Source organism: Cygnus olor, chromosome 5 (genome assembly GCF_009769625.2).
Source record: "Cygnus olor isolate bCygOlo1 chromosome 5, bCygOlo1.pri.v2, whole genome shotgun sequence".
NCBI classification, from domain to species: Eukaryota; Metazoa; Chordata; class Aves; order Anseriformes; family Anatidae; genus Cygnus; species Cygnus olor.
In genome coordinates, this window is record NC_049173.1 from 36,972,325 (window position 1) to 36,997,245 (window position 24,921).

General features: G+C 41.8%; 1 protein-coding gene across 9 annotated transcripts in view; it reads right to left on the bottom strand.

The window, feature by feature from the left end:
- SMOC1 (SPARC related modular calcium binding 1) overlaps positions 1-24,921 on the bottom strand; it is a 126,958-nt gene that overhangs the window by 28,149 nt on the left and 73,888 nt on the right. For 5 of the 9 annotated variants that reach the window (XM_040558373.1, XM_040558372.1, XM_040558369.1 and 2 more), the window contains exons 6-7: positions 19,389-19,478; positions 15,532-15,612 (exon numbers count right to left, since the gene is read on the bottom strand). In XM_040558373.1, coding sequence (XP_040414307.1) covers positions 15,532-15,612; positions 19,389-19,478 — 171 coding nt within the window. The remainder of the gene's footprint in view (positions 1-15,531; positions 15,613-19,388; positions 19,479-24,921) is intronic. The other 4 variants (XM_040558375.1, XM_040558371.1, XM_040558374.1 and 1 more) reach the window with 1 other exon arrangement.

Here is a 24,921-nt window from a genome sequence, read left to right on the forward strand (position 1 = left end):
ACCGGCCGCACTACTGCTGATTTCTGAGCGAACCGCAGCACCTACCAAAAGGAGCCTCAAAGACCCAGCACGGTTTCCCTCTCCTCAAGGGCACCTCAAGCCTGCCACACACAAACCCACACAACTGAAACACAGAACGCCAACTTTTAAGTGTCGGCAAGTCTGACTCAAGCAGAGAGAAACTCGATCGGGAGGGAGCAGGAGGGGGATAAAGTCAACAAAAACCGAAAGGCAGCTCGAGCCTCAGCTGATATTTAAGCTGACTTCACTTTGCTGACAGATTTCACATCTGAAAAAAAAGGCCCCGTGACTGCTCCCAGGCTGCATGTGGACAGAGAGGCCATTGAGCAGAGGGCTGCAGGCTCCCTACGAGCCACTTACATCACAGGGGGCCCCGCGGGCTGCCCGGTGGCAATTTACACCTTGGGCCGCAAGTGAGGAGGAGCATTCATACAGCTTGTCGAAGCAAAACCGGGGCCAGAATTCCCTGCCTGTCATCGTTTTATATAAGAAGCAAAACAAAACAAAACAAATACCTACTGGACAGAACTACATTCCGGGAATTTTTCGATCTAAATCCCTAAAGCTTCCTGAGTGCACAAATTCAAACCAAGATCTCTCAGGTCTTTTGAGTCTTGCAAAACCAGCACTACGAATATCTCTGGACAAAAATACCTGAGTGGGTGTGCGAGGACAGATCTTGCAGGTTTTGTTCAGCTGATGTTAAACAGATATAAAAATGCAAACCCCACCATTGTCACCAGTTTTCAGTGGCCCTTCGTTAACAATCATACCAGTACAGCTGAAATAGCAAGGAGATGTGATTTTTCTCTTTTCTAGCATGCATGTAGAAGCAGCCACTACTCAAGTCCCATCTATTCTATTGCTCCCTGAAGAACACAAAAGAGCCATACTATGGCAAAACAAAGGCCCAACTTGTCTGTTTCATCTTCAGTCGTGGCCAAAAGCAGATATTTAGAGAACAGAGAACTAGGAAAAGCATATACTTAATTTTCCCCTGTATTCTTCCAGTCTCAACCACTTATGGATTAGAAACTTGCAGAAACAGAAGGACTTTGCATTCAATAAGTAGTAATGGCTTTTCACTTCCACCAGTTTGCCACATCCCTCCTCATAAACTTTTATTGACTACAACACCCCGCAGTGAGTGTTTGGCTCAACTACATGTTGTATGTAGAACACAGCACACACTTCGGTGTGATCTAAACCTGGCTCCAACTGGTTTTGTTTGCCTACCCTAGTTTTTCTGAAGGATGAGCCAGTGAACAATCAGTCTGCAGTCACTCCCTCACTGCCTCTCATTGCTTTATGGATTCCTACTTCATCTCTTACATGCTGAAGAGTCCCAGCTGATCCAGTTGCTCCTCCTCTGAACCTTTTCCTGATCAACTCTATCTTCCCTGAGCTAGAGGGGATCAAAGCAGCAATTACACTGACATTAAATGGTGGCTCTGACAGCAGACTTCTGGAAAGTTCCTTTGGTGCCATATGTCTAATAGGCAGAAGAGAGTATTAACTAGCACCAGCCCCTGGAGAGGCTCTTTCCTCCAAGCTATCACTCTAACAGCTCTTAATTCCCTTCAAAACAAACATGAATATTAATAACTGATGTATATTCCAACAGCCAGCAAAATCAGCTGGGAAATCCATACCATCAGCTTCCCTAGTATTAGTATAGGGCCTGGCATGAACCGCATGCAGCGTGACTCTGCAAGACAGCCTCGCTGGTAACAAAAGGACCATCAGATGCTATCCTGGCTCCACCACACTCAAGTCAGCCTGTTCCAGTCTGATGGCTTACTGGAAACTTCGCTGTTGCTGCCAAGGCCAGGTTTATGGAGGATAAGGAAAGCCTATGGCTAAGCTAGAAGGTTTAATGCCAACTATGAAATTAAACTGTCATCTCAAAAAGAAGCATATCTTTATTGCATGGGCAGGGTACTTAAAAGCCCATTCCCTGTTTCAGTTAATGCGGGTTGCAGACAAAGATGCAGAGAAAAGACTTTCCTCCTTTCCCTATATTAAACATTTAGAGAGAGACGAATATTTAAGACAGCAAATCAGTGAGTGATAAACAGCCTTCCCTTATTTTCTGCCATCTCTGCTTTGACTTATGACAGCCATCAGCAAAGAAGCTGAGTAACAGTTGCCAGCTTGCAGGTGCTGGGCAGCAAAACCTTTCGGTGACAGCAAATCCAGGTTACAACAAATTCAGTGACAGCACAAAAAGATACGGTGTGCATGCAGACACAAAAGAGAGAATCACTGGCAGAAATAAACATTTTACTTTAACTTCTCAGCTCTAAAATGCTAACTTTGAGTTACTTCTTAGTCCTCACTGCTTCTAACACTCCTTAAAACATTTTTAAAAGTAGTGTCTCTGAAGCCATGAGCTATTGCAGGAAAGCAGGGTTTGGACATCTGCAGTTGTACATTATTTATGCAACTATTTTCCCCTAGTAATGGCCTTCTGAGAAATACATGGTCAGATTCATAAAAAGGTCTCTCATTCCTGGTCCTTTAAGTATACACACTCAAACACACATCTAGCGCCTGCACAATAAAAATAAAAATGATGGATGAGGTAAGGGACTCATCTGACTGTCTAATAAATGAGATGTTTATTAAAGAGATAGGGTGTTTGTTTACCTTACGAAGTTGAGAAGGGAGGGTGTCTAGCAGCCTCTGACCAAAGGCTTGGGCTCGAGAGCTCTCATGCTCAGCTTGTGGGGCTGGATGCAGGCGAAGCACTGCTCTGGGGACCAGGCGGCCTCCCCTGGTTGCTCTCCTGATGTGTAACAACTCTCACTGCTGGCAGAGCCAAAGGACCAAACACCGAGCACTGCGGCTGCAAGGATGCTGAGGATGGTTAGGGTGGGACACAGGGAAGATTTCCCATCCAACCACAGCTGACTATTTTTTCAATATTGCCCTTCTGTACATGATTTTTTTTTCTTATTAAAAAAAGAAAGAAAAAAGAAAAAAAAGAGAGACACTAACTATGACACCAAAACCAACCACCTTGGAGAGATCCCTACATCCTTAGGAGTCCTCCTTCCAAATCTCAGGGTGTAACCTCCCTCTGCGCTTCTCCCCAGCCCTACTGAACCTATGGGAATAGCCTAACCCCAGAGCCATGGGCTACTCCTGAGCAGGGTGGATTTGCTTCTCTTTCCCTCTCTCTCTTCTTTTGACCAGAAATTCCATCTGGACCAGAGAAACTTTTCCCATGGAGTTCCCACAAAAAGCTTCAGTTCTAATGAACAAGCATTCATCGGAAGGGGAGGAAAAGGTCTTTTACTGAAAGACTCTTGACCAGCCCCTATTGTTAGTGCTGTAGCAGGGACCTGACTTCAAAATACCATTTCAAAAAAAAATCAAATGCCCGCCTCTCCCAAATTTCTTTTTGTTCAGCTCTGAGCTCTCCCCTGCATCAGGAACTAGTGCAGTACAGAATGAAAGGCAGCAAAAGAGATATCTGGTGCCAAATTCCTACTAACATCCTGTGCCAATCCACAAATAAGGGCTAAGTGTCTTTGTGCCTCAGTTTTCCTCCCAGTGAGAGAAAGCATTTGTTTGTCTCCCAGGGAAGCTTAATTTAAATGAGGTTGATCTTTCATTTTTATTTAGCCTGTTGTTACACTGCTCTGACAGAGAAGAGGAGCCTTAAATGGGTTATTTTAGCATATCCTGTTTACCAGCTTAAAGGTGCTTGCATGTTGCTCTAATGTGAACAGGACTGGGTCTGCTCTAGAGCAGGTGCCTCAGTCCAGGTGTGGAGCTCACAAAGGCTGCAGGCAGAAAGCACAGTCTCATTCCTAAGAGAAGGTTCAGCACAGGTGGTATCAGCTGCCCAAATCTGCACCCCTTCCACCTCGGAAGGGAAAGAGAATGTGAAAAGCCTTCGGTATGCACTTTCACAAGGGCTGGCGGGGCTACCAAAGAAAGGCAGTGAATAGGCACCAGCTGCCTGTCCCCAAAGCAGGGATATGGGTGGAGGAAGAGAAACAACCCCTTCTGTGTTTACTAGGAGCACAATGACAGCTGAGCAAACACAGCTCATGAGGATAGCATAAATCTCTCCTCACCTCTGTTAGCCATCAGCTCTGCTACCCACTCCACCCTGTTCTGTCTAGGACTGTAGTCCTTCCAGGGTATTCTATTTAACATAAAGGTAAAAAGAAAAACCTTGCAGGTGCTCCCACACTGTACCAGTTGAGCAGTCCTTCCTTTACCTTGACACTCGCCCAATTTCATTTTTCAAGGTGTATGGCTACAGAAGAAACGGACGTTACTACATGTTCCAGTGCTGAACAAGTACAATGCAAAGTTTCAACAGGTGGCTTATAATTTTAAAAACAGATTGTTCCAAGTGGCTCATTAAACCTAAGCTACCAGGGAACACATCCCTCCCCTACCGTTTTCATTCTGCTCAAAATGATAGAGCTGCCCTGCATTCCCTCCAGCGTAACGTGATGAGAAGTCTGTTCATACCTACCCTCTAGCTTGAAATAAGGAGGAATAGTTGAAGGAGTGAAGCGCTGTCCCAGGGATGAGAGTTAACTTGCTGAAGGTAGAAGCTACCCTTCAGTGCTCAACACATGCTTGCTATGCAGAACCTGTGGGCACTAAGTGCTGCCCAGCTAGGAAAGGAGCCCGCTCCACAGTTTCTAAACCACACAGGAATAAAGATCCACGCCTGCGTATCTTGAAACCTGTCCCAGCAATTCTAACTCAACTGTCATTCAGACAGAGCTTGGACTCTTTCTACCATCCTGTCTGTCAGTCAGAGTTCTAGCCCTCCTAGAGCTGTAGCCAGACTAGCAGCAGAAAGAGGACAGTATTATTTTATGGCTACAGTACAACATTCTGGCAAAAAAGTGAAAACATTCGCATGATCATAAACAATGCTTTAGACAAAGCTCTGATTAAATTCTAGTTCATTAGAGCATATTATAAGTTGTGTCACTCTCATAAGCAAATGAGGGAAAGGGACATTACATACAATTACCGTCAGATAGTTGCCTAACGCTGCAGGTTAAGAAAAACATGCTCCAAGAGGCAAAAGCTCTCTGTGAAACAGTTATTTCATATTAAAAGGATTATTAGACGTGTCTTACATCAAATTCCAGTAAGTGGCCAGTTTGGTTAGTGGAACATAGCATCCATTTTACAGATGAAAATTCAGGAAAGAATTCAAAGTCATCTTGACAAATGGTTTGAAAGCAGTACGATCAAAACTTACAAGTACAAAGCAAAATAACCAGGAAAGAGAAATCCAACGTGTGGAAAGGAAATTACTGGCAAGACAGCAACACTTGGAAGAAAAAAAATGGTCAGGAGTTTAGGTAGACTGCAAGGAAGTCTGCAACTTCATGACATTGCAAACAACAAAAGTCAAAACAGGTAAATCTAGTTGTGAGATGTAGTGACAAGGGCCCCATACATAAGGAACAGGCACTAACAACTCATGCGCTTTTAAATCAGAACCATGTCCACCTCTGGGCAATGCCCGCTGAGGGAGAGGTGGACCTTTTGGCAACAGTGCAGAAGAGAGCAAAGTGAACAGGCAGAGGTCTAGGAAACTTGATCTATGAGAAAATGCTGAAAGAATTCCATTTGTTTAGTCTAGGGATGACATTCAGTCTTCTGAGATTTAAAAGCTGTTATATAAAAAAAAATAGAGATGGTCATAGATCATTTTTTTTCTTCCCCAGGGGTAGTTCAAGTAGCAGTCAGCTTACTTGGAGAAAGGAGATTTAAGGTTTGATATAAAAAAGCCCTGGTGATAAACTGATCATTCAAAGAGGCGAAGGAATCCCTGTTGCCATTTTAGGCACAGGTTGCACAGAGCTGCTGTTAGCTGGGTATAATCATGAGTTAAATCAAGGTGGAACAAACTGTGCGACCTCTTCAGGTCTTTTCCGCTCTTCTCACAGAGGATGGTAAGCTCCAGCAGATTCTACACGACCGAGGCATTCTCTTTACAAACACAGCCTGAAATCTTCAAGGGATTTGAGCAGGTTTAAGTTTCCAGACTTTGGGGTCTGATTTTCCTAAAGCATCTGGCTGCCATGTACCGTATGACAGCTGTAGCTGTGCAATACCCTCACGATGACAACAGCTTCCAGTCTGAGCAGGGAAAGTTGGCATCAAAATGGAGGGAGCCCTGTTCAGTTCTTGACATCAGGACAGTTCCTCAGCAGTAGAAATGCTTTCAACCTTAGACACCACTCTTGTGAATTTGAGAGGAAGCTACCCAGAGTCTGTGGTTTTTCTTCTCTGACTCCTCTTTTCCATTCCACATAGTTTCTAAGCCCTGTTAGCTTGTGGTATACCTAGCTTTGAGATAAGCCACCTGTCTTCGAACACATTCATTCATTTTCCCTATACTTCTTTCTCTTTGCACTCTTTCCACACTAAGGAATGCTACTCAATAAAATGAGAAGCTATAGGTGTTTCCACTGGAGCCTTAACCTTACCGGGAAACTATTTTCACTTCCACACCTGTTTTTAACAGTACTTGGAACAACCAGCATGGCAGTTGTTGGAGAACTTGCTTACCTGTGCTGGCTGGACTATATGAGCACAGCACTTTTACAGTTTTGTAAGTGCATAAATATAGGGCACCAAAGAGAAGCTTTTGAAAACTGTCACAGGCAGGTAAGAAATACATCAGACCAGTCTACCTAATTACAGTAACATTCCTCTTTTGTGCTGGTGAGCAAAGCGGTGGAGAAAGAGACAACTGTGTTGTCTGATGAGTCTTTTCATGTACTGACAGACCAGCTTTTTCCTGCAGCATTTAGCACTGGGTGAGGAGACACAGGGAACTGTCTCTGACAGGAACACTAGCATATACTCTTGAACACTAGCTTGAACCAGCCTGTCTCTGGGCAAAATGTTCAGGCTTTGGAAACTCAGTGACCTAGTGTATGGGATTTGGACGTAAGAGAAGCTGCAGCACATCAGGGCCTGTTATGCAGATAGCTGCAGCTATCAGGGCCTGTTCAATTAAATGAGACAGGAGTCTGATGATGCCAGCAGGATCACATACTTCCCTGCATTGCAATTGGTGAAACTGGAGAAATGCCTTTCCATTCACCCGGAGCGAGGGTAGCCGATTTAACACATCTTCCTTCCTCATGTGCTCCAGGAGATTGAGGGCTGCCTTGCAGTTTAAACACACAGACCCATCTCTTTGCCTGGCTCTTAGGGTAGGTCCTCTGCACGTCCTTCTTTCCTGAGTCTTCAGACACAACTCTTGGGATATTCTACCAGATTTTTTCCAGCTACTGTTTCAACAGACTGAAAAACATGCAGCTAAGACACCTTTGAACTGTACCACAAAATGTCCTTGCTGATCCCCACTGACCACTTTATTTTGGTAGTCTAGCATAATGCAAAATATGAGGACTGCAAAGAGAAAAAGAACACGAGGATGGCAGCTTTTACTCATGCCCTCCATGCAGGAATATGCACATAACTCTTACAACACAGCTCATAGCTCTGTTAAAATGAGGTTTTGAAAGTAATGAGGCCACAGCCAACATTTACCTCAGATATTCCATGATGTTCCTTCACAAGCTCTACTGATATTCCTGCAGAACCTTGCGCATTTCCCTTCTCCCCTTCATCTACTCACTCCCTCTCCAAGACCCACTGAATTCTAGAGCACTTCTCTACCCTAAGGTGACCACTAAAAGGAAGAAGCTTTCACAGGAGGGACAGGGTTTTCCAGTGGTTTGGAAATACAGCTCTGCTCCTTCATAGCCTTGTGCTCTATTAGGTGATATCCATGGCCTCCTTGGACAACGTCAGGGACAGCAGACACTTTTGGAGATACTGTTCTATGTACCACTAAACCTGTTTTCATTCAGATGGCTTCCTGCAAATCATTTGGGTCCTCAGTTCTATAATTGTCAAATGCCACCAGGGCTTTTGGTTTTAGGAGAGGCCTAGTAGGGCTACACTGTTCCAGACGGAACCTAGAGTGGAGGTCCAACCATTACTTTTAAACCACTCCTCCTTATCCGTGACACCTTAGAAACGCTATGATCTTTCTCTTGAAGTTGGCAGGAACATTCTAAGAAAGGCAGGAAAGTGTGTCAATACGTATAGTCTATCTGCAGGCATCAACGTGTGCTCAAATGGATGTCTGAGGTGCAGATCCACGCACAAGCCTGTGCCAAATTGTGGTAGTATATACAGTGAGGAGCTCCTCACTGCTAAGGACACCAGCAAATCAATGCAATTCTTTCATATAAACCTTCCTCTGCTAAAAAGCAAAACAAACTTCACAAAGTTGACCTCTCCTCTCTCCATTTCTCCCTGTAGGCCCAGGTTGTGCCTGGTGCTGCAATCTCTTTCCTTTCCTTCCCCCCCCCAAATCTTTGTTGGTTTAACCTCAAATGCAATTGGTGGTGGGTTTTTTGTAGTTTTTTTTTTTTTTACTTTTTACCCCAGCTTCTTACATCTTTGACACTTACTGCCCCCCTCCTACTCCTCCCTGCCCACTCTCCTTAACTGGCAGCTGCAGAGTAGCAGCCATGACTCCATGTCTAGAGTAATTTGTTTTCTTTCTTTGGGGGATTGGGAGGGGGGAGTGACTGAATTCTTTGGGAATGATTTATCACAGCACTCAGGGGGAGCTTCATTTATTTGCCTAGCTGCATATGGTTTAACACCTATGGTTGCATGCCGATTATTATACTATGTTATTTTTCCCACTTGTATACTTTACACCTTTTCATAGACCAGATTAACTAGTCCTCAGTGGCACATTATTTATGGCTTTGTTTGCTGGCTATCTGGGAAGGGTCCTGGTCCTAGATCGTTCCATTCTCCCTGCTTCTTCTGCATACTACCTTCTTCACCGCACCTGTCACACTGAGGCTGTGAGAGAATCACACTTGGGCATGACCTGTATCAGACCTTCTCAGGACCTCCAGGAAGGAGGAAGAGACTCCTGTCCCCCCCAGAGCAGTGGTCAAGGGGATTAGTTGAACCACAGATGGAGCAGCAGGATGTGAATGAGAGGGACAGAGAGAATAAGAGAGAAACAGCATTGCATTTTATGGGTTCCAAGGAAGCAGGAACTCAGCAGAGAAGAATAGAGATCTGCAGTGTAAATTAGATGGAATTAGTAAATTTATACTCAATGTGAGCTTCTCCTGAGATTGCTTCATTTCCACAGCCTAAATTAAGATGAATTCCAAAACAAAACCAACCAACCAAACCAAATCAAAAACAAACAAACAAACAAAAACTAGCCACTCACAAAAAGAAAGGGTGAGAGAAAAATCATCAAGGTTTGAAGATAAATAGTTCTGGCAGGTGGGACAGTGAAGTTACAGGTTTTAGTACAATAGCTCTGACAGATCAGAGGAGGACTATATGGGGAAGCACTGACTCAAGATGCAGGACAAGAGCCTGCAGACAGTAGGAAAGGCAAAAGCTTTCTGACTCATTGGTTCCCTTTTATGAACCCTTGTTCTAGACATCACTGACAATTTTTTTATTCTTCAGATATGGGGAAGTTCAAAAGACACTGTTCCCAGGTGTTAAGCCGAAAGCAGAGGAAGGTACTAAAATGTTCAGCAAGAAGGGCTGCAGTCTACATTAGGATGTCATGCCCATGCACCAAAATGCTCCAATTCCAGTGTCACTAAATCTTACTCAGATGTCACTAAACCATACTTGTGTCTGGCTAAATCCCCTTCTCAACCTACCTTCTGCTAAAGTGACATCAACTTGATTCTGCTACTCTCCTCCACTTGGTGGCCTGACCAATACTAACCAGCCCCAGATTTTTGGGGAAGAGCCTACAATCCTGTAACAGATATTTGGACAGTAACATTAACACAACTGGCACATAGAGACAGACAGTCATTTTGGAACTAACACAACCAGTTTAGTAGAAGCAGAACCTAGGAGAAAAGCAGGAGGAGAAGCAGAAGCCCATGGTCTCACATGACTTTAAATAATGAGGTGGGGAGCGCCATGTGCCAAGACAGGACAGCTAAGGAATGAGGCTGAGAAGACAGGAAGGGATAAGCACAAGTGAGAAAATGCCCCCATTCAAAAACAGTGCTTTGCTTTTTGAGAGCCTCAATCTGAATCTACCTCTGGCTCCCTGGTCCCTGCACTGTTCCAAGTTTCCAAGGCACAGACTCCTTGTTAACGCATGGAATCCTAGAAAGACTCCATATGTCTAAGGAAACAAGTTTATTTTTCCTAGAAGCAACCACTATCCCTGTTCCTTAAAGCATGCAGAAAAGTGGTATCACTTCCTAGATGACTAATAGAGAGAGAGCGGTACTCTGGGGTGCTGTGTGGGTTTTCTCACTTTTTTTTTTTCCTCCTCTCCTGCAAGAGGGGAAAAAAAATGAGGGAAAACAGACAAACCAGAAAACCCATGTCCTGGAAGTACATTTGATATAATTACATCCCACCTCACTGTGCAGATCTTTGGAGACAAACTGCACTGTCCTGCAAGTACAGAGGCTCCCCTTCAGGTAGGTGGGAGAGTGTGCTTCTGCTTCTTGCAGGGAACATGTGGCTTTCAAGCTCTTTTTCCCTTTGAGAAGCCCTAAAGTTTGGGCTCCAAGTAAACTCAATTGAAAAAAAAAACAACAAACATGAATACCACCATTCTCATTTACAGTTATAACCCTGTCCACGAAGAGCTCCTGACAGCAGAAAACTCTATCACTGGAAAGCTGTCACATCAGATGCCTTGGTGCTTGGGTGCCAGAGACGAACAGAATAGGCCACGTGAAGTTGGCTCGCATTCAACAAGCAGGATTTTGAAATAAACAGCTACTTTTCTTCACCACCACCCCCTTTTTTTTTTTTAAACTAGGCACACACAAACCTGTCTTCAGCTGCTAACCTTAATATATTACTCATTCTTCCTTTCAAATAACGTCATGTTCAAAACCCCAGTGACTGCAGAATATTTACTTGAGGCTGCTACTGCTGGTTTCTCTAGAGCTGTTTATTTTTCCATGCATGAGCTCATTACATCACTCTGTGGTTTTCTTAAAGGTTGTCAGGGTACGCTGGATACAGGCTGGAATCTCTTGCTAACCAAAACCAAATCACTAAGTAGCACAAATGGATTTGGAGATAACCCAACTGTGAAAATGAGGAACAACCGTGAATTCTTCAGTGGAGATGGGGTGCTCCCGAACAGGCTGCCATTAGATTTATTTTCTTGGAAACGGCATTCATTATCAAGTGTTTCCCTAGAGGAAGAACTGTAAAAGAATAATCATTTGGACTGTTCCAGGCTGGAGTAGGCTGGCGAGAGGAGGTAGGAAAGCAGCAGCCTGAAACAGTAAAAGTAGTATGAAAAGGCAATTCCCACCCAAACTGTTAGGAAATGGCCATTGCAAAGGTGTGGTCTGTATCTCTTCCTGCTCTGGTAGTGTTAAAAATAAATGACACATCACAAAGAAAAGTGCAAAATAAGAGGCTTAGTTTGGGGGATGCATGTGTACACACAGGTGTGCACGTTTGTAGAAGGTGGAAATCAAACTGAACAAACAAAAATGTCATCTTGCACAGCAAACAAATTATTTTGTGTTTATCTAGATCTTTCACTTACCCCGAAAAGAAAAACTTTTGGGTTTTTATGTTTCATAAAAAAAACAAAAGGCTTAGTTTGTAAGTGTAGAAAAACATCAACATTTCTGCTGCTCAACAGTACAGATGTTACAGCATGTTCACATTTTGGTTCCTGCCTTTGGCCAAGACAATTTTAACCTGCATCTCACCCCAATGAGAAAGATCTAGTCATTGTTCTTTAAGGTGGGCTGGGGTAACAGCACTAGCAATCCACTAGCAATGGTGTTTTACTTAGCATAGAAAAATTCACTAGGAAAACACCTGGAGACATACGGATTCTCAGTCAAATGCTCTAATCAACAGACTGGTCATTCTGATTTTCCTGATCCCTAGCTTAATTAATATTTACATATACTAAGCAAAACGTAAATGCACCAGAGGAGAAGACTGTTTCAGGAGAACCATTCCTGCTCACCAGCACTAAATGGAAGGCAGAACACTCAGATTTCAAATGCAGCTCTTGTCAGATACAGACTACGTATGCAACGAGGATTGCAGGAAAAAGCAGGGGTGTCACCGGTTCTGCAAAGCTCAGCTATCTACTGGTTGGTTCACTCTGATGGGATGCAGGAAATTCTGACTCAGACTGCTCCCAGTAGTGAGAAAGGGTCCTATCCATCACTACTACCAAGATGGATACAATAAATTCTTCAAATCTTCCTGACCTGCTCACTCCTGTCAGGTACACAGCCACACTGATGTTACCAGATACAAGGCTCAGACACAGGACAAGGCCTGAAGCCTTGTTGTGCAGAGTCATTAACCATGCTGGAAGCACTGTGGCTTTGTGCGCTGCTCTTTGGGATAGTTAAAAGTCTGAAGAGAGCATTCCAAGCTCCTCAATTCCTCTCCCTTGCTTCTTTTTCTTCAGTAGATACTCAGCAACACACCACAGGCAGCTAAAAATCTCTCTAAAATGTATGGTTATGTAGGTAACTTACTCAAAGGTTATTCTAAAAGCTTCCACTAAAGCACAATATTAACAGGAAAGAGAATGACAAGTTACAGAGCCTATTTGTCTCAATATAACAATTCTTACATTATCCTCACGGTTGATATAGTGATGGTGTTAGCTTTCCAAGATGTCAAATAGCAGTGCTGATTAGAGAGTAGCACACAAGTCTTTTGACAGTAGTTATCTACGGGACTTCTCTTCAGCTGCAGAGGACAGGGCTACGTAACCACCACATGGAGGAGAGAGATCAGGGTTAAATGTTTCAAGTATACAAACCTGAAAAAAGCACAGGCTTTCAAAAAACTCAATACTACTGAAAAAGAAGAATTAAAAGAGTTAGACTGGCTCTTACCAAAAAAAAGAAGAAAAAAAAAAAGAGAGAGAGAGAGAGAGACCCATCCGGGGAAGCTTCCTGTGGAAAGAAGTGAAATCTTTAATGCCTAAGGCTATATTACACTATATTAGAAAATACTGCTCTTTGTACAGTACAAACATTCTCTAGCCCTAAAGACAGCAGATCAGCTGACCTACTAGGTCTTTTCTCACCTCTAATTTCAGTCATCCCATGAAATTGCTGCAAGAGCATAGGAGGATGGATCAGTTTCAGGACAGTTAGCTGCAAGGTCAGCAGCAATATAGCTGAGTAAACACCAAAGAAAACAAAACCCAACCTTATGCTAGGGAAACTTACCTTAACCCTTTCCAAAAAAAATGAAAAAATCAGAAGTGTGCTAGGCATTGATATTTCAAGCTGCCAAGGGACAACAGCAATTAAAAATACCCCTTAAATATGCACGCCCATCCCATGACATGATCATCTGCATCCAAGAGATACTTGAAGACATTTGAAAAACCTGATTCTAAACGATAATTCTTCTCACCAGCTCTTAGTTGTTCCATCCCACCAACCCTACATTGTCTTTTAACATGTATGACAATGGCCTAGAATGAGAGGTACCAAACAGAGGGATTAGGCTTAGCTGGCTGAAAGAAAGACTAAAATAGCTCACACTTCCCATCAGCTACACTATAGACCCATTTTGATGAGGCAGCATTTCTTGATATCAATAACTACTGTAATAAACAGAGATGGCTCCGTATTTGTAAGGCCCAATGTGGAAACTTGAGTCTAAAACTGGCAACCCAGTCTCTTAATGAGATCCCACAGCAAATGAGTGTCTGTTAGGGCCACAAGAAAGGCTGAGTCAGTTGAACCACACATCTCCTTTTAGCATGCTGTAGAAACCACCTGTTACGGAATTCTTGAATTTTCCAGAAGATCATTTATTTTTGATTTGTAGCTTGCACCCACAACAATCTTGTTTGAATACGAGAAATGACATCATAACTAATTGGGAAAAAAAAGTGGAAAAAAGGTAAACCTCACAAACCGAACTCTTTCACAAACCGAACTCTACCTTACACAAGGCAGCTTCGTAAGGAAATGCTTGAACAACATGAAAGGCAGTCTACTTCTGCTCTGTTGGGCCAACAAAGGGTGGAGGACAGGCTCTTTAATGAAAGACCCTCCCAGTCCTAAGTCACTTTCTACCCTCCTAGAACCAGATTTGAGAGCTCTTATTTTCATCACAGCTGCCAGGTTTGCCACGTAACAATGAAAGATGGTCTCTAAGATAGGCAGAACCCACCATTAACTAGGATATTCATATTGAACTGTCACCTTCAATTGCACCATGAATAGACTGGTTGCCCCAGTAGTTCGCAAATCACCCTGTGAACACCTGGTGTTCACAGACCACTCTGCTGCAAAAGCAGTCAGGAGTTGAGGCAGAGCAGACCTTCTAAAACTGGGGTCTGGGCAACACTGGATCTCCGGCTGCTAAGAGCTCCACACTGCAGTGAGACAACAACCTCACCTAACCTAGAGTTCACCCTGAAATGTGGAAGGGATCGGAAAAGTTAAAGGAATTGCTGAGTGCCACGAATGCTCTCAGGCTAATCCAGAAATACAAGGTGACCAGGTACTTCAAGCTAGTGTAATTTATCTGTTCTGGGGGCTGGAGTTATTCCCAACAGCTGTTCTAGCCCTATATTGTTTTGTAAAATATACGCAATAAGAGCAGATGCTATTCAAACCTCAGAATAAACCCATGATTTCTTACGGCAATTTTCTCTTTTGATGTCCATTCTGCCTTTTCGTATTCTTCCACTTTAGTTAAAATATATCAGACAGAAACCTTTCTTACCCCTAATCCCCTACTTTCCTATTCAGATTGTTCAAGTTTCTTGTGATTTCTTTGACTTCACACAGTTACAGCCTCGTCTCCAACCTCAAGTTTTATATCCTCACTTCATATCTTGCTGCTCCCCCTGCTTCCCATTCATGTTCATATTTTCTTTGCTGTTATTTGCTTAGGTCTTCTCTCATCCACTCTACTACCCACAAAAATTCTCTCAACATTTACTTAAGCCCAGACATAAGTAACCTACTTTCTATTGTGAAATAAACCTATAATTTCTCTATCAAATATCAAAAAATATTCCCTGCAGAGAAGAACCATGAAGTTTCAAGAGAAGCCCCTCTGTATTTTCTCAAGTGCTTAGACCAAAACCACAGCAAAGATATGAGAGCCAAATGCATCTGTTTGCAAGTCCATGAAAGACTTGATGAACAGCAAATAGAATAAAGATGACAAGTGGCTGGGATGAATTATCACATGAATAAATTAGAGCTTCCCCAGTTCTGGTCTGTGGAAACAAACACCCTTCATCGCACATCTATTGTGGTCTTCTGGACACAAACAAGGATGCTATCTAAAATTCTTTTATAGCCCACACTTCAAATCCTGCAATGTAAATGCAGCAGGATAGGCTACAATGAAGAAAGAATGAAACAAGACGAGAGTGAGGGACTGCAACTTAGATTAAAAAAGCAACTTTTTTTTTTTTGGATGGAATATTACCTGAATTCCTTATGCTGGAGCTGTTCAGTTTGGAATCTTTGATGACCAAATGCTTAATCCACAGGGTGGGTGCTGTGATCTCTGAAAGAGAAAAAATAACTGCCTTAAAGAAATTTGCTAGCAGCAGCTAGCAAATACACATGGTCCTTACTCATGAGGACAAGGTGTTGCCAACAGGTGCATGTCTTTGTAGAGATTGGCTCACCCCCCTGGTGAGTCTTCCAACCGCTTATGAGCCAGTGTTTGTAAACGTGCCATGAGGTTATCTTATCATTATCTTCCCCTTCCAGAGAGTGCCTCTCTATTGGCAAAACATTATTTTCTCCCCCCATTTCCCACTTCTTAGCCAAATTCTAAAGTGTAAAGCCTTTCTCATCAAGACTTACAGAACTCAATGGCTATGTTACGTGCTATGGTAAGTACTCCTTTCCACCAAAGTATGTATGAAATCCAGATTAAAAAAAGTTAATCCAGACCGTAAATATTGTTTTAACAACCCAAGCATAGCTAATCACAGGTTTTTCAGTTCCTTAAAACAAGCAACAGCAAAACCCAAAATAAACAAACAAAGAAATAAGGGTATTTCTGGAAAGATTTAAAGGGAAATCTGTTAAAGAAATAAGTTCTGGTTAAAAAAGCACTTCTAATGCACTATTACCAAGATATACAAACACAATTTTGTGAAAAATGTACTTAGAGTTCCTCCTCTGAAGTGTTACACTCAACTTCAAAACACAGCAGAACCTGCCTTAAGAAACTCCTTATGGTAATGACACAACATCAGCATTTGAATAGAACTGAGCAAATCAGTACTTGATACCATGGGCTTGAGCTCCTAAAGTGACATTTTCAGAATTGATATTTTTCAGCTGAAAAAATTCCAGTTTCTACAAGAGCGTACTTTACATGTTAGATCCTGGAGCTGGCTTAAGAAGTTCATCTAAGAAGTTTTTAGAAGAGTTTTCCTGCTCCTTTGTTGACATTTACATGGATCTGCTCTGCAAAGGAGAAGCTGGCTGACTACAAGAGAAACTAATTACACATTAAAAGTGCACAAATTAAAAGTGAAGGGTATTTTTCCCTTCTTAAATGTTTTCAGCTACATTGATCATAAGCCTTATTGTAATCATGCTCAGGGCATTTTTTTCGTATGAAGATACAGGTTGAACACCGATAGATATCCCAGCAGTAGTAAAATTCTACTTAACAAAGATTGCCTTATCTTTAAGTTTCACTATACTATTTTATTATCAGTCATATAAAAATACATACATGCATAAAATACACATACCTACGTACTTTGGGCTTTTTCTTGGGATAGCTTTATCAAATTAAACATCATGTGAGGGGTAGGAAGGGGAGAAGCACAAAAAAAGAAAAGGCCACGAAGCAAAGTGCTAGATGCAAACTGCCAAATCTGGAATGAAATTTAGCTCTGACTCTGCACTGTATGGACTGAGTACATCTACAGCTGGAAGGGAACGGATAACTGCATTCAATGGATGTCAGAGAATGGGTCAGGGCCTCTAGATACACAGTAGCGCATATCTTTAAGTGAGAGTGGAAGTTACAGAACAAGCAATCTCCAGAAAAGAAAAAGGAAAAGAAGAAAAGGAAGTGAAGCCCTTTGGGATCTAGTGTAAAAATGTATTTTCAATCCAGTTAACCAGGATATTTTTCAGAATACAGAGAAGCAATCTAGATTAATTACTCCTCTGAATAACAGATCTGTGGAAAGAGAAGATTTCCACTGTGTCACAAGGTAAAGTTTACCAAAACGAGAAGATGGTCAGAGAAATTGTTATTTAGGAAATGAATACAACTTGCATGTTGAAACTAAATAGAGGGTGGTGGATGCAAAGAAAACAGAGCCTAGAAGTACAAGAGGGAATAAAACTGGTATATGTAGTTGGGTTGTTTTTTGTTTTGTTTTATTATTATTTCTTATTTTACTTATAACTATAGCAAGGAGCAGTAAAATGCATCAGTCCCTTATTGCTTGAAGGTAGGCATCCAAAAACAAAGCGTGAAAAAAAAATCCATATTTTTATTGACCATTCATCTTTTGTTATCGAGTCCATCCTGGTTGCCTGACTTTGAATACGCAGATTTTCAGGAACCCAACAGATATCTCAAGCCAATTGGAACTGAATGAAATTCAGACATTGACTCCTCTGAACATCTATGAAAAATCCAGACTTGATAGTTGAATGGGTAACTGTTCTACCCTTTTCTGTCACCTGACATCTGCATCTGACACAAAGTACAAGCCATTCCTCAGGACGACCTTCTCCAATGAAGTAGATTTCCAATGAAGCATCATGATGTGGTTGCTCAGAGTCAAAGGACTGTTCAGGATAGCATCCTGAGATCTCTAGTTCAACCTTCTGCTCAAAACAGTGTCACCTGTGTGATCAGACCACACTGCTCAAAGCCGGCTCAGAAAGAAAGGACATATCACCACTTCTCTGGGCACCACTTCTCTGGGCTCTTCTGTATTAACCAGATTTTAACCAGATTAGCTACCTTCTGCATTTTACTTGTCAATTCTCTCCTTCAAATATCAATGAGCACTCTCAGGAGAAAATTTAAAGGCTAGAAGCATGCTGTGATTACAAACAGTGATTTAATACATTGGCTTGCTGCCTGGAGGAACTTCCTTTTGATATAATCAAGATAGTCAACCAGACTTTAGTCTTCTGTTTTTCAGAGAATGCTTTTTATTGTGAAGACTGTTTTGTTTCAGAAAGCTCATAATAAGATTCTTACCTGTGATCACTAGTAGTGACAGGACTACAGCACCTTGCTATTAAATAAGTTTATTTTAGCATTAACAAAAAAACACCCCATCATCTGTTTTTACAAGAAGACAGGAGGCATCAACACCACCACCTACTGTTGCTCAGTAGTTTCCATTTCTGCCTTTAAAGTGTCAAGTACAGCAGTTCAGTATGAAAGTGCACAGGTTTTCCCCCACTCCCTCAAGGCCCGTAACTCCAAAGGGGTCACAGAGTGGTACAGACCTATTCAGCCTGTAGCTCTACTGTAATGGTTGTGGGTTTCAATCTTTTTTTTTATTTAAAAAAAAAAACTCCACTTCCAAGCAACGTGCAAAACCTAAGCAGCTGCTAACAGGCCCACTCACTACCTGAGGACCGGGACTCATGCTGGTAAATATTGCTGTTTGTACATTTGAAAGGATTGAACCCTCTGCGTGGACAGCCATTTTATCCTTGTTTCAAGGCTTCCAGTGGATTGAAGTCTGGTATTCCCTCTCCAAAATACAATCACAAAACTAGCCCATTTGTGAAGGGAGCTGCCTTGGTGGGCCATGTATTAAGTAGGCCCAGGACACTGACTTCATTTGCTTAAATAGCATGTGCGTCAATGAAAGTAATTACTAAATAAAGAAACCTCCCAGCAATTTTCATCTAAGTCAACATTCACAAGCTGTGGTTTAGCACTGCCCTCCCTATAGTGAAGCTGTAAGGCACAGCAGAAGTTATGACACTCCTGGTATTGAGAGGGTAGAGATTGAGAGGGTAAGGATAGTCCAAAGGAAGTTCCCGTTTCTGGCTTGATACACATTTTTTAGCTATGACACCTTTTCCTCCAAGGTTATCCCAGGAATCTGTTCAACTGGTGTTATTGTTGGATTCCAGGGATGAGGGGAGGATGTAAAAGGATTAGGGAAAATGCCTGAGGTCCCAAGAGCACTGAGAAATTTGGATAACTTATGAGATTCACAGGCTTTTCTGCTTTGCCGGATTAAGAAATTGTTTAAGCCATAAACCCTAGAGAAAAGAAAGACGGAAGTATTTTTTTTATTTATTTTTTTTTTAAAAGGATGCTCTTACCTTCTCCATCGAAAATAGGCTGGGTTTCCATGGTAGGCGTTGGCTTCGACCCGTCATCTGAATTGAGAGTTAAAAAGAATCGAAAAGAAACTACCATTATTGAGGTAAATACTATCTACTCTCCAGTACTGTTGAATGATTGGGATTTGTACATGGCCCGGCCAAGTCCAGAAGAAAGAGAAGACAGACAGAACGAAAACAAATTTCAGAGTTTACACTATCAGCAGTAACATTTTAGATAGCAAGCATGCACCGACTAGTCAGACTCAAAAGGAGCCTCACCCCCTCCCCTCTCCCTCCACAAATGACCAGCACGAATCACCTGGTAGTCTCCACTTGCTGTACTGACCAGGCAATCACCTTTTGCTTTAGGTGGCTACATCCCACACAGGTCACTCCTTGGGACAGCAGAGGTCTGGGGACTGCTGCCCTGCTGTGTCTCTCTCATTATTTTTATTCAAAAGAAAAACTCCTCTTCCGAAACTTACCTGTGCAGAACCTGGCACCAACTTTCACTGCAGAGCCGTTAGAAAGGGATGGTCAATAGCAAATCTTTGTTCTTACAATATCTGCATCAAGGTGTTCTCTAATTGCAATGCTGTGGCAATGCCTTCTAATGGAAATATTGTGGAAAAAGAACTTCTCTTAGATTAGCTTTTTCATGCACAAGAGTGCCGCACATCTTCTGACCACTACTCTTTTATAGTTAAACTCTTCAACCAAAATAGATTCTGTGGGAAATATAAATCTCGAAATGTAGAGGCAGACCACAGGGAAAAGCGTTCAGCCTACACTCCGGCTCATTGTACCTATACATCACATCTACAGACCCAGCCTGGATTCAGGTTAGGTCTAGCTTCCTCAATGCTCGGAGGGATCCAGATTTCAAGCTCCAGCCTGGATCATCGTTACACAGCACTGGAACAATGGCAGAGCATTAACCGAGGCAAAATGTTCTTTTTTCTCTTTTTTTTTCTTTTTTTTTTTCTTTCCGTTCTTTTGTAATCTAGTGGCTTTAAAAAACACAGTTTCTAACAATTATTTCTGCATGTATTAGGGGCAAAGATGACACTACACATTAGGAAAGCGGGCAATAACCTACAACGGAGAACTGCCAGGCACAGTGAAAATCAGTTGGAAAGGAGCCTATACCAGAAAAACCACCACCTCCAAGACTGTATCAGATGCACATGGCAGAAGGCATTTGGAGGAATGGTACAGGGGACAGCCCCTCCCAGAAGCAGCAGTAACTGCCCCCAGCCTTCCCTTCATTCTGATTACACCAAAGAATGAAAAAGACCACTGGAAGGGGATGGATGGGCAGAGATGGAAAACAGGCATGTAGACTATTTTCCCATCAAAACCTGCATTTGCAGTCATATGAAGTGAGCAGAAGACTGAACACCTCTTCCTCACAGCATGAGTTTGATGCATTTCCACATAAAGCCATCTAATTCACAGAATGCTAAAACGTGCTGCTAATTCTACTTCAACCTCAGAGATCCACTGAAGAAATGAGCATGAGAACCTTTACGTTATTTCCCCTCTTGTTCAATGTATTTGGTTTTATGCTTAGTTGTAAGCACAACAAAAAATATTTGGAAGAAAAAAAATACTTACCATTTCTCAGTCAACTCTTGTTTTGAGTTTTCCTGTTCTTGGGTACTATCAGTAACATAGATAAGCAGTATTTTTTATTCAGAGTTAGAGTATGTGATCTCTTGGAAAAATTCCCTGAATTTTCATCAATTTACAGAAAAGAAGATTTCGCCCTTTAAAGGAACCTTTGGATAAAAGTAAATAGTTGATCTTCACATTTTTTGGGGTCTAAATAACCTGCTCTGCTTCTACAAGATCCCAGAAGCCACAGCAATTCTTTTATATTTTATTATTATTATTTAGGATAACATTTCACTCTGTAATGAAACAGTGAGCAATATGTAATCACAGAATGGTTTGGGTTGGAAGGGACCTTAAAGATCACCCAGTTCCAACCCCCCTGCCATGGGCAGGGACACCTCCCACCAGACCAGGTTGCCCAAAGTCCCATCCAGCCTGGCCTTGAACACCTCCAGGGATGGGGCATCCACAGCTTCTCTGGGCAGCCTGCTCCAGTGCCTCACCACCCCCTGAGTGAAGAATTTCTTCCTAATGCCTAATCTAAATCTACACTCTTTTAAAGTTATTACTCTTTCTCCTATTGAATGATAGGGTTTACAGATTGAGAAACCAAGCCCAAAACCAAAAGATACTCAGAGCAACTGCAAAAGTAAATAATTCATAAGTTACATAACATAAGAATAGACCCTGCATAAAAAATTACTAGTAGTATAATAAGTTTATTCCTATTGTTCTCATGAATGCTTCTACAGCAAGTAATTGCAGAACTGCTTTTCAGATATTAAAGAGCAACACAGGAGCCAACAATGGAGAAAAATTAAAAGTGGATATGAGCCACAGCACTTTTTATCCAAACCCTTATGTGAACTTTAGCAGATCTCAGGACTATTCAGGTTCAGGGGATTTCTTTAGGGCTCATCTCTATCTACCTCTGTGTGTGCATAATGGGGAAATACACAGAGAATAGGAATTTTGTACTTTTTTTTTTTGTATAAAGTTAGCCATTAAACTATTGAAAGGTATTAAACAGTGACAGAACAAATGCAGCAAACAGACAAAAGTACCAAACTAGCCCTTGAACTATGCTTTTATGATCATCTCACTAGGCTTTAAGAACTACACAATCATTTTCTTAGTTACTAGAGCCAAATTGTCACTAAATCCATTATTGTAGCAGCACCCAGTACAGCGTTGAGGGTTTTGCAAATGGAGGGAAGAATAATCACTCCCCTGTAGTTCAAGCAAGCAAAGTTCTTTCATCACACATATAACAAAAAATGCAATAGACAAGAACCCTGTAATTATATTCTTCATATTTCAAAAATCAAAAGCCAGGGATATATCTGATTTTTTTTCCAAAGGTCATGAAATAGTGACATAAAAGACAAAAATTACACTTTATTAGAAACATCCTGCTAACTTCCCAGCTGCCAGCTTCTTACTCCGAGACTAGCAACTCTGTTTCTTAAACTGGAGAACTCTCAGTAGGACTTAGTCCTTCAAATTAGTTTATGACAAAAATTTTCACTGCCTTTCCCTTTGGGCAGAAGAAGAACCCTAATTCTTGTCTACTCTCATTGGATTTTTCTTCTCGCTCAATACACCGGTCAAAACACTGGACATTGGTTTCACTGACCTACTTACTCCTGGTAAACAAGAAACAAGTTCTGTTTTGCATACCTAAAAATTCTGAACAAACTTTTTGTATTCCTTAAGGAAACATTTTAACAAATAACAACAACAACAAAAAGCTATTTCAGAGCCCTACAATCCCTTGTGATATCATGCAAGATGAACAGGATATTGTTACTTTGGGGACAGAGGTCAGAAAGTGTGTTCATTGACTATAATCTATTCCTTTCTTCAGAAAACTCTCAAATTCCACACTTTTAAAAAAAGAGATGTGGAACTGCAATAGTTGCTGATGCAGAGCGTGTCAAAAACAGAAGGAACAATGAGGTCAACTAAGTGCTTCCTAATCCCTCTAGACGGCAACGCTTCCAGATGAGGAACGTGGTACTGTAGAACCAAAGAATTTTCCTTGGCTGTAGAATATTCTCAGAGCATTGATGAGAAGTGTATTGGCATGGTTTTCTTCCACATTTTACAACCCAGCACAAATATCCACTTCCTTTTTCCAAGAATACAAATTCCCCTGAATACAGACAACATCATTCAACAGAACATCTCTTACAGCATGAGGTTTGAAAGCCATATAGAACTTTTCCTGTAGGCCTCCATTTTCCTGGGTTAGACCTACAAAAGTTGAACTGAAAGTTCTTCTGACCCAAGTGGTATCAAACCAAAAACTGTTTTGGTTTGGTTTGGTTTTTAATCTTATCTCTGGCAAGAGCAAAACATGCAGGTTCAACAACCCTCCCTAAGCCATTTTCACAGTAAGATACCATGGCTAAAAGACAGAAAACCACTTGCACTACTTCTGTCAGAAGCTCATAAGCTTAAGAACTGCTTTCTCTGTGTTAGCCTGACAATAACTGAAAACAGTGACAACTGCCTGCACGTCCAGATCTATTGCTTGTGGTGAGCAGGAGCTCTTTATGGTCTCACTAAGATGAGGATTCTTCTCTCCCTTACCCTTGTTCTTGCAGAACACCTAGCAAACATCCACATCTGGAACGACTGCAGTGTACACTAGGGTTGAGGAGATTCAGTTCACATAAAAGATGACTATCAAATGATCTTTATACTCTGCACTGCAGGCACTGAGGCCATAAGCAATTTAAGTCAGGGGAAAACTGAACTCCCTGATGTAGAAAAGGCATAAAGTACTACAGAAAAGTGTGAAGTAACTGCCTGCTGCTCTGGTTCACTGTTCTTGCCAGAAGCATCAACTAATGGAAGCTGGAGAAAGCAGAAAAGATTATTAATGATCTCCTATATCACATCCCTTACCCAGGAACATACACCCAATGCAAAAGTCTTCTGTATATTTGCATCATCATGTTAAAAGATTAACATCTGTACATTTTCTAAGCAACCTCTGCCTTCAGTATACCATTTTTGTGTTCCCACTGGCATCCATGAGATGCTCTGTAGACGTTTCTACCATTTTAAAGAGTGCTAGAGTGTTTACAGGGTCAACTACATAGGCCTTGTACCAAATCTAGTCTTTGTAAGTATACAGCTTGAACATCAAGGGTATTAAGAGTATGACAACTCTAAGCGTGTAGCTCTGCCCTGGGAGGAGGCAGCCTTTTTCCAGTCTCAAGTGATTCCTTCACAAACCATTATCCATTTTGATGAGCCGTTACAGGGCATAGCTGAGGGTAAATAGGCAACTTAGAGCACAGATAGCCAGGACAGTGAATGAATTCCTACCTTGCCCTGTCCCCAGGCTGCAAAGCCCACCTTTTGTGAGTCTGTTGAACCAACAGGAAGGGAGAAAAGCCCTCCCAGGTCTGAGCACTCCTGAGAGAATTAAGTCATATATACACCTTTGTGTGGTTTTACTTAACTGTAGTAAGTTGCAAAAAATAACTGCCAGTTCAACTCCAGTTCCCTATATCTGGGCAGTTCCTGACTCTCAAAGATGCACTTTCACAACTTCATCATTTCCACATATTACCCCCAGGCTTGGGGGCATTGGATTAAGTAGTGAAAACAGACGACAAAAACTGTGTTTGCACTACATGGGGGTCTTGTACAAAAATACACATCCCTTCAAGTACTGTAGGTGTGGAACAAATTGTTGCCTTAATCAGTCCTTCCCTACATCAAATGAAGCAGTTACAGCAAGTTGTAATTAACCCAATAGCCAATGCAACTTTCATGCACAAACATATTGCCAATATAAAAGCAGAAAGTTAGCACTTCTGCCAAAAAATGTGAAATTCTTATGATCCAGCCAGATCAAGATAATTTCTTGCCAAGCAGCTGAAATGCAAATGCACCA